At 31.0% G+C, this 11,152-nt stretch overlaps 1 protein-coding gene across 1 annotated transcript in view; it reads right to left on the bottom strand.

Moving 5' to 3' along the window:
• Nucleotides 1-8,712, bottom strand: part of LOC134697067 (protein patched homolog 1-like) — a 34,553-nt gene extending 25,841 nt beyond the window's left edge. Inside the window, exons 1-2 of the mRNA XM_063559097.1 lie at nucleotides 7,688-8,712; nucleotides 7,056-7,248 (exon numbers count right to left, since the gene is read on the bottom strand). Of these exons, the coding sequence (XP_063415167.1) occupies nucleotides 7,056-7,248; nucleotides 7,688-7,789 (295 nt within the window). The 5' untranslated portion in view covers nucleotides 7,790-8,712. The remainder of the gene's footprint in view (nucleotides 1-7,055; nucleotides 7,249-7,687) is intronic.
• Nucleotides 8,713-11,152: the final 2,440 nt, after the last annotated feature.

The following is an 11,152-nucleotide window of genomic DNA, read 5'->3' on the forward strand; positions in this document are numbered from 1 at the left end:
AACTTTCTTCTCCTTCACTCAGCTCATTAAATAACTTCTTATAATTTCTCTTATAATTTCACATTTAAATTTTTTGGAATATTCTTGAATTTTTAATAACTCAGATTTCCTGGTCAAACTAACTTTAAAAAAGTTGTCCGCTAAAAAGGTGTTTAACTAGTGGTTCTTGGTGCAACCATTTTAAATTATTATTTGTTTTTACCCTCTTAACCTATTTATTGTACAACTTGCCCTCTTTCAACTTTCTTACAAACAATAAACTTTATGTTTTTTTGGAATAAGTGAAGTATGAAAACCTTCAAAAAATTTAATTAAATATTTTAACAGCAATGTTTAAATTGACATTGTCATGCAAGAAAGCTAAGCATTATTCAAAAATACCATTTCTCAAGGAAAATTTCATTCATTCACCTCTACCGAAGTACAACCATTTACTATGACTAATTGATAGATCAATCCACATGCAAAATACATTTTATTCAAATTTAAATTTTTAAAGTTCTGACAAAGAAAGTTGACAGACTTTATTGAATGGAGAAGTTTTGTTGTTCGGAATGTTTGGCAGTAATTGGAGATTTGGCATGCAACACATTGATTCTGTTTAGTCAGGCAGTAAGATCTCACATCATGTTTCTGTGTACATGCTACCATGAGGGTGGTACCCCTTAACAATGCCTAACACTTGTGTATTTTCTTCTTATTTTGTGGGTTTGCCATTGTGACTTTTTTTCAAAACACACACAGACTCTCAAAATCAACAAAATCAGGATGCAAAAGGTTTGATAATTTCTCAAAACTTCTGTTTAAAAACAAACAACTCATTTTGATCTATAAATACTCCTGCTTTTTAATATAAGAATTTTACTTAGTATACTTGCTAAAGAGCTTTATATAATTATTTGGGATTTCTTATTTTAACAAGTTTTTGCGAAATGTTGGTGTTGTCATGTTAAATTTTGAACTGTCAAGATTCATGTGTGATACTCTTCCTTTTAGCTATCATCTGACTAATGACTAAGTCTCACCTGTCTACAACACAACATCATTCATACAAGTCTCTCAAAAGCTATCAGCTTGCCAGCTTATACTCCAAAGGTATAAACACCAACGTTTACAAAATTATAAAGCTTAAGTTCTATACAATGATAAGACCTACTTCTACCACAAACTTAGAGAGAAACTATAAATTTTTCATTTAAAAAAAGGGGGAAATTACATCCATGCATGCTATCATCCAAAAAGAACTTGTAACATTTCACAACAATACTTGATAGGGTTGAATCAAAATCCACCTCATTTTAAAACTTTTTACATGCTTTGTGTAATTATACCTGATTTCATTCTAATAGTAATAAATAACATTTATTACCCATTAATTATATTCCATCTTACTTGAGATACTAGTCGAGCACAGAATCAATGGTATAATGGTTAAAAAAGATCATGGCCTTTGGCCAAAAATTGAAGAGCAAAAAAATTCCTTAGCATACCACCATTCCTACTAAATGCACAAAAGTATTATCTGCAAATCTCAACAAGACAAAAGTAAGATATGAAATTACATAGGAACACCAACACAAGGGATATACAAGTTCACTGTAAATGTCTAATTGTTATCTAAATAACTAAACAATATTCCTACACGGGTGGTCTGTGGTGTAAAACTTAAATAAATTGGTAAGATTTTAACCTGGAGAACATTAACTAAGTATATATGGTGTTTGGACCCTTTGAATGGTTTTACACTAGTAATTGTTTTGGGCCCTTTATAGCTTGCTGTTTGGTGCGAGCCAAGGCTCAGCATTGAAGACTGCACTTTGACCTATAATGGTTTACTTTTATAAAATGTGACATGGATGGAGAGTTGTATCATTGACACTCATACCACATCTTCTTATATCTATTGTCATCATGGCTAATGTGAAATATCTGTCATACAACTAAGACAGGACAAAGAATGTGACCAGTTGTACATGCTCCACTGGTCACCATGTACTGATTAATGGGAAAATTTATAATATTTTCAATGAAATGTTAAGATTTTTACTTGAGCTTCAGGTTTAAGAATTATTAACTGATTAATTAGTATCTTTCTGATTTTGTCTTTTCCTTTTTGGTTAAACAGTTTAAAAATTGTTTAGTAAAAGCTGGTACATACATTAGTAATAACATTTTTTACCTATTTTCAAGTCACAAAGCTTCATCAAAATAAAGTTAACAGTAATAATAAATCAAAAGCATCATTCAAAATTAATTCTACATTTATCATTACTTTGATGACGGGAGGAAAACAGAAAATTACCATTTTAACATACATGTACCTATCTGTATCAAAATGAGAAGACAACAACCAAGATCATCATAAATTCCCCCTCCAGGTTATATAGATCATCATGTATCCCCCTCCTGGGTATATAAATTAATGTCTTAATGACATGCAGTTGACAGACCAATATAGGCGATTCTCATCCACAAAATATTAGCTTGAGATTGACAATTATCATATGTAGGATTATTCTTAAGATATAGACATGCAGAAATTTAGATAAATTAAACTAATTCATAAAAGAGTGACACTTCAAAATATACAAAACAAATCTTATTTAAAATTTCCATGTTTCCAAAACATGAACTTACTTTTCTTTTGAAATGATTTTCAAGGACTATGAGAAAAGTTGAAATAAGACAAAGAATCATCAGAAATTAAGATGACCTCATTTCCAAAACAAATGTATTGAAATATGAAAATGTTCACAAAGGGATGGACATTTTTTTTTTACAAAATCTTCAAAATAATTCTTTGTCAGTTCATTACTTAGACTGAGGATAATGTCCTAGGAAATTATCATCTATAAACAAATTAAAACCTACAACAAACTTATCTATGTGGAAACTTAATGGCTAAAATAGATGTAGAACCTCTAAGTCAACGACACATGTCATGGAAGAGAAATCTAAGGACCAAATAATGTGGACAGTTCACTATAAACAACCTCGTGGCTTTCTTTTCTTTCTTTGGGAGTTGTGTTTTTTGTGTTTGTTTATGAACAGAACACTAAAAGGTACACATTTACAACCTAAGGCCATTTATGTTCAAATTACACCTTGCTTTCGATCTGAAATTGGGAAACTTGTTATACCATGCTTTATAGGAACTCACCATTTAATAAAAAATCTCCTTATATTCATAAAAAGTGATAAAATGCTAAAACAAAGCTAAAAAAAAAAGATAAAAAAATAGGTTCTTTCAAAACATCAAAATTATCTCCCTTTAATATACCATATTTATGACAGATTAACCTATTTCTGATTTACCTAGTATTGTAAACATCATTCTGTGTGTTAAGCATAAAATCTACTAAATTCCAACAGAATTTAATGAAAATTGCACAGCACTTTTACTACTTATCAAAATTATCCCATTATAACTCAAGCAACGGGAGATGCAGATTAAAAGAAAGTTAGAAATAAATACAAATTCTTTACAATTTCATTAATTATTTACATTGTCCAGAATTTGAATGATCTGTCGACACGTTGTAGAATTTTAATGGTAGAAGGTCATACACATAATGGTTATCTAGTAGTGTGTAATGAGAGCTACCTCCTAATGATTATAACAAATCCGTCAGATATTTTCATAGTACATTTTTTTGTGAACTCAGTGTATATCTGTCTTAATGAAAAGAATGTATATACCAGAATTGAAATGTTTTTCTGTCATTTCTTAACAGAATAATCAGTAGAAACCACATTGTTGGCAATCACTTAAAACTAATGATAAAAAATTTCTCTGAAAGTAATATTAACCTTAAAGTTTGTGTTTATCATTAGAAGAAGCCCAAATAATTATCTACACCAGCAAATCAGGATAATGTGTAGATGTATAACAGACAGAATCATCTAAAAGTAGGATTACAGGGGGGAATATAGGAATTTTTGAAAGGGGGAGGAGGTGTAATTCCTGATAATTGAAGATTTGTGAACATTTCACAATAAAATAAACTGTTGGGACCAAAACTCCTAAAATCAATCCCAACCTTCCTTTTATGGTCATAAACCTTGTGTTTAAATTTCATAGATTTCTATTCACTTGTACTTAAGTAAGAGTCTGAAAACCAAATGTCTTCGGACGACAACGACGCCAACGTCATACCAATATACGACCAAAATTTTTTCAATTTTTGTGGTTGTATAAAAAATGTATATATAATGAAAACAAAGAGTTATATAAAAGCCAAATTTGACGAATGGGGGAGTACAACCTCTATGCCCCTTGGATTCCACAATGAGATTTTATGCATAAATGTTTAATGGACAATACCTTAAGAAAGACCAAGAAAAAAGGGATAATCTATAAGTCCCAATTTGAAGAAAGCCCATTCATAAACATTTGTTGCATAGGAATTCATTCATTTTCCTGGTTTACTTCAGGCTTTCTGTCAATTTAGTGGGCATGACATGAATTTGCATCATGCACACTTATATATACAGAAATGAAGACCATTCAAAACAAAAAGAAAACATATCTTTTCTTTTTAACATTTCTTACAAAAAAAAATCATTGAACATATTGGTGTGTACCTTTTCATTGCTTTTGTAACAACCCTTCTAGTTTGAGGACTTTTGTTACAACCAATCTAGCTCTTAGAGATATTTCTGACCAATACTCAAATCAAAATCTTATTAGTTTTCTATCAATACTAGCTGATACTGGGCAAATCAGTTATCATTTTAAAAAATTGACCTTATTATGGAAATTGAAACATTATTTTATAAAAAATTGTACTGAACAAAACTTTCTTTTTTGACTATAAAAATTATAAAAGATGAACCGAATGTAAACAACAATTTCTATATAAACAGGGACAATTTTTACTAAAATAAATTTTATATAAAATAAACTGTGTATTTAAGACACCTTTATTATGTGTAATTACGGGAAATCTTTTCCCTCCACGAGTCTATAAGCCTATTCAACATGACACAAATAATATCTCCTCTTTCATTTAAAGTTAAGATTTCATCCCTTGGAAAGAAAATTGGTATTCATTATCAAAAGTTGGTCACACTATCAATGACCTAGGTAGAATACAAAGTATTTGATTCATTCAGCCATAAAAACCTCCATCAAGTGTAATACTAGTACACAAATTACAATTGTCAAATTATCAGTGGAATCCAGGTCATACAACATTATATTCACTATTTATATCACTTTAGATGATCTTAAAACCTTATTTCACTTTAATATCTGATCTTGACAGGGGAGATAGAAAAAAGTAATTTGGGAATGCAAAACCACAACAGAAACTCTTTTATTCATACTTTTAAAATTTTTGGCTCAAAGATGTCCCCAATTTCTGGTTGATCTCCATTTTAATTGATTGATTGTTGGTGGATTAATGTCTAGAATCAAATATTTCATGTCTTTTCAATATGAGATCTACAATTAACATATACATATAACAAAAAGTTACAATGAAGTACAAAAACACTTCAATATAAACCTAATAAGGATTCATGCTAAATTAATCCGCCAAAGTTACTAGCAAAATAAAAAAAAGTTAATTGAATAAATGAAACCTGGAGAAAATTAAAATAATTAATATACCTCTGATAAAATGTAACATTCAAACCATACAATTCTTACCTACTCCTCTATGAGCCAACGGGTGCCGAGCCAACATAATAAAATGTATGCTTTAATTCAGAAATTTTATTGTAGATGATACATTATGTAAGAAATTCTGAAGTTATTTCTGATTTCTGGTGTAAAATTCATTTGTAGATGATAACACAAAAATATTTGTATTCCAACTGAAGCAGAATTTATATCTCACACATGCCCAAGCCATCAAAATTTTAATCAAAAAGATTGCAAGAACAGACTTTGTGTATAACACTAAATAATGCACTGGATATGTTGTTTACAAAGTATACTACTATATAATTATTATATGCGTTTTGGCTTTATGATTTTATTATTAACTAGAAAGATGTGTTCAACATAAAACAGTTGTAAAATATTACTATCAGCAAAAAATCTTTCTTTGCATGCTGTTAAATGTTTTACAACAAAACCAGTTTTAGACTGAAAAGGTAACGACAGTCCTTCTTCTCCATTGAATAAAACACACAAAAATATAACTGCCTTTTAGATTCTCTTATTAAAATGTTCTTAACCATGTGTGATAGACCACCAGGAATTTAATATACTGAATGACATTAAAGTTTCTTTCCAACTGTATTTATTTAAAACTTTAAAACTTTTCCTAAACAGCCAGTTGTTTTCTGAGCATACCACAATCTCGGACTTCATTAAGTAAAGTACGTATGACCCTAAAGGTGACGTAAATCAGATTTTTCTTTATATTCCCAGATATTACTTAAAAAAAGCAACCAGCAATCAATCAATCAACCTTAATCAAGAAAAAAAAATGTTAGCATATAAAAGTTTTAAGCATACAAAATTAGATGTACACTACAATTTTTCCCATGAAGAAATTGCTTTGGTTAGAGGTTTGCCTAAAGAACCCGTATGCACAAGACCTCCCAAGAAAACGGTAATCTCGTTACCAAAATATCTGATTAAGATGAACTGATAATGCACTATTGTTATTTTTGTAATTAATATTTGACTTTTTTGTTACCAAATCTTGTTGAAAAAGGAGTGCCAATCTGATATTACACAAATGCTCCAAAGTCAGTTTAGAGAATATTGATAATTTGCAAGGTAGATGTAATCACGTCCTTTGTTTATCGATTTTATCACAACCAATCTAATGACTTTAATGAGCGGGAATAATCAAACTTATGACCAGTGAGTGTGCGATTGTTCGACTATAACCGTCAACAATCTCTGATGATTTCAGCGTTCCTAATATAACAGACGAGACCACACACAGTCAAGATCAAATTTCTAGGTCACAAAACAAGATGGCGGCTTACTTGCTTTTATCAATTCAAGCGCTGTTTGTGAATGAATATACTGGCTCACATTATACCTAACGAATGTATGAAGATGAAAATACACATTTAACACGATAACTTACCTTCTACCCAAAGAGCTTCAACATCAGTTTCAAATTTGACCAGTTTGAATCCGATGCAACACAACGACAACAATAGTAATCCCATAAACAAAACTTTCCCACAATGTAATTGTATGAAACAACCAATACTGAACATATAATTTTGCAGATGCCATCGTACCCACAACGCACATTTATTCCCATCTGCTTTACCCTGCAAATATAAAAAGAAAATGTAGACGCACACTTTACTGATGGTTACATTATAACTTCAAACTACACAATATTGGGAAAACAAAAGCATATTGAAAGTGGATGAAGATAAGCACATTTTTCTGTCATACAAATTATGGACCATATTAAATTACAGTTACAAATCTGGAACTAAGATTTATTTGCCATCAAAAAAGTATGCCAAAAAGTATGGATAAATCTAACTTTATTATTATGTGATGTTGTAATAGATGACATTACCCTAAGGCTAAAACACACATCAATTCACAATGTTTTAATATACATGGAATTTCTTCTAACAAATGTAATTTTTCTCCACTAATATAATGAACTACACAACATGTTATGTTATTACAGAAAAAGAACTCACAGAGAGTTGTGATAGAAATGAGGTCATGGAGATGCCTCGCTTCACATACCTTTTTGACTTGTTTATACGCTATCCTGGCATCCACAAAACTAGTCCTCGTTAACAAATCCTCATCAATTTGTGAATTAGTGCCCCTCCTTCGAATACTCATGATTTCCCGTTTTTGAAGGGGGAATTCACAAAATAAACTATGTCATTTGAATGCTATTCGAACCCACGTGGAATGTTGTTCGGTTTATACACTATTAATTAACATCGATGTTATTATCACACAGTTTGAAATGCATGTAAGTACATCTTTATATTAGAAAATTTCTTCATAATTCTGAAGTCCTCATAGAAGATAAAATCCAAACAAAACACTGTAAGCTCCATACATCCGATATCATTCTTTGCGAACTTCAAGACTCCCGATTTTGCGTTAAGCTCCGCCTCCTCGTAATGACTGACAAGATGATATCGTGTTTGTCTGTTATCGGATTGGCCAGATTTAAATAGGATTGCTCAAGTAACAGCAGCTTACATTAGTTGCTAAGCAACAGTTCACCACAGTGCGCGGACCACACAAGATGCGAGAACTACCACAGCGTTAAATAAACGGCATATTTTCTGAAGGAATCCCGTACTTAATTGCTGTGTAAGACCGACTACAAATGTCACAAGCCAGTGAGTTTGTCACACAAAGAGAAACTTGTAGTTTAATGAACTAAATCTTTGCTTACTGAATTATCGTGATTATCAAGCCCACCGGATATATAAAGCAAATAGATTTCTTATGAAAAGGCAGACTTTTTATTTTTAATTTTACAAATCATATCAACTATTGTGTAATTGTCTAATGTGTTACAGTTGATCTTCTAGTTCAATATTGCGAATTAATTCAGAGACCTTCTATATTACATTAAAACTAATGTAATTAAAATGACAGATGCTAATAAATTACACGTCGTATTGCCGTACAACCTGGGCGGGCTGTCACGCTGACGTATCTTTAAATACCTCGTGAAAACAACAAACCCTTAGTTTTTGTAGAGATTGATTATAAAAGACCGTATAAAACTGAAGTGGTCTTGTACGAAAATCTCCAAATGTAAATACGTGAATTGTTTTATTTGCTATTAAAATATTTGCTCTTTATGGACATGAGAATTATAAGAAAATTAAGGTAAAGCACAAGTGAACACAAAAAAGTTACAAAAATCAACTGAAGTAAGGTAGAAATTCTTCAACAATTTTACTTACTGATTTTTGCGTCTGTAAAAGAGAATGGGTAACTAAATAATAATTTGATACAACTAAAAACAAGGTACAAGTTTTAAGCATGTAAAATGTTACATGATTTCGGGACATGCGAGATGGATGTTAAAGAGACAACAACCTAACAACTCAAGTTAACGAAAATAGATATTTAAAAAAAATCAGTCTCTAAAAATAGTTATGTTGCAATATACTGTACACCAAAGCAATTTACGGTTAGGAAAAGCGTCATGCATTCAACAAACCAGAAAGCAAGTTAAAATGATGCTCTATGTAGGTTATCTAAGCAGATCGTCCTGTAATTGCATAGATTAAAGATTTATGAATAAAAAATATGACAAGACAGCAATCCATTACCACCAGTTGAACAAAAAATAACACCTAGATTTCAAAACTCAAGTAAATGAAAATAGATATTTAAAAAAAAATCAGTCTCTATAAATAGTTATATTGCAATATACCGTACACCGAAGCAATTTACGGTTAGGAAAAGCGTCGTGCATTCAACAAACCAGAAAGCAAGTTAAAATGATGCTCTATGTAGGTTATCTAAGCAGATCGTCCTGTAATTGCATAGATTACAGATTTATGAATAAAAACCATGACAAGACAGAAATCCATTACCACCAGTTGAAAAAAAAATAACACCTAGATTTCAAAATACAATTTTCGACGATAAACATGATACAAAGCCATACTGAAAACCGGTTGACTCGTTGATATAACGATTGATTTGTCATACCGTATTATCTGCAGTTAAAGTAATATGCACTTTTCACTCATTACTAAACTAGTTGTAAAATTAAATCAAGCGTTTAAAGCGTTTTTGTCGTAGGAAAGTGGACCATTTATTGCAAGAAAACACTGGCTCATGTCGCTATGGTTCAACAGTCAACATATTGAATATATTTCTTAACAATCAACCATGATACATTCCTCTGAACCCACAACTACAAATTGCAACATTTTAACATGATAACACAATACATTTGATCCGACCGACCAAAATAAATAACTTTCGAATTTGTTATTTTCATGTCTTCATCTCTAAAATACTCGACCAAGGCTACGACATAATTTGGTTAAGCAAGGTGCAGATCCATTTACATATCACTTGAACATTTCGACCAAGTCAAAAAGAAATAAGTCTCCAATCAATACAACTTTAAAATGAGCAAGGTGTTGTCAGACAAAGGAAACTATATGTATGCCAATAGAGAGACAGAAGATTACAAACGGACATTCAAACTGATTAATTGAAGACGAGCTGGCAACGCCATGAATAAAAGGGATACTTCAACTTCACCACTAAGAACCATTTGTATAAATGCTTCATGGTAAGCAACAAACCTCCATAAAAAACGAAATAAAAAATGAAAACTCTGGAATCTCGTGGCTATAACTGTCATAGGAGATATATACTCCATATACAGGCGCAACTGGCATGCTATATAGAAACGGAAAGTTCACAAAAACAAAGCCGATAATATGAGAGTTCAAAAGCAAATAATCTCCCGGAGAAATATTTCAACAGCAATGTAAGTTAGCATTTTCAACATCCATTGAACCACCAGATAGGACGAATAATAGAAAATTGGAAAAGGAGACATGCTACAATGTCTAATGAACTGATTATTACTGAACACTTTGAGCATATATGGGACCAATATCTTAGTATATCGTGTAATACGAAAAAGTTCCGTTTATCAATGAACCGAGCAAAAATAGTTAAAAAAACTAATAAATTATTTCAATTATTTTACTGCCAAACTTAAACTATTTCATTCAGCAATTAATATTTCTCCTTATACCGAGTCAATGACAAGGAACATAATTATGGAGACGAAACAAACAAATCTTTTTTGATAACTTCAAAACAGTGTTCACAGACTCGATCAATATTTGGTTACGCATCTTTTTAGTACTATTATAACCGGGCGTTTTCCGTGTTATAGTAATTCAAAGACGGAATACCAATACTTTAAACTTTGTTAGCAAGGTCCGGACAGTACCAGATCTAAGACCTAAACTGACTACAAAATGACATACAAAAGTATATATAAAAACAGTTTCTATAGCAAAGAATTAGTGTCCAACGGATTAACTTGTCATGGTCAGAGTGATTTCCATCACGACAAACATATATTTAACAATAGAATTAATTACACACAAAGAAATATAAAAGGTTAGATAGACGGATTAACAAATTGTCACTTTAGCACTTAAAATATAATGTCTGATCTTAATTTATTTGTAA

The sequence above is a fragment of the Mytilus trossulus genome, chromosome 1 (genome assembly GCF_036588685.1).
Source record: "Mytilus trossulus isolate FHL-02 chromosome 1, PNRI_Mtr1.1.1.hap1, whole genome shotgun sequence".
NCBI classification, from domain to species: Eukaryota; Metazoa; Mollusca; class Bivalvia; order Mytilida; family Mytilidae; genus Mytilus; species Mytilus trossulus.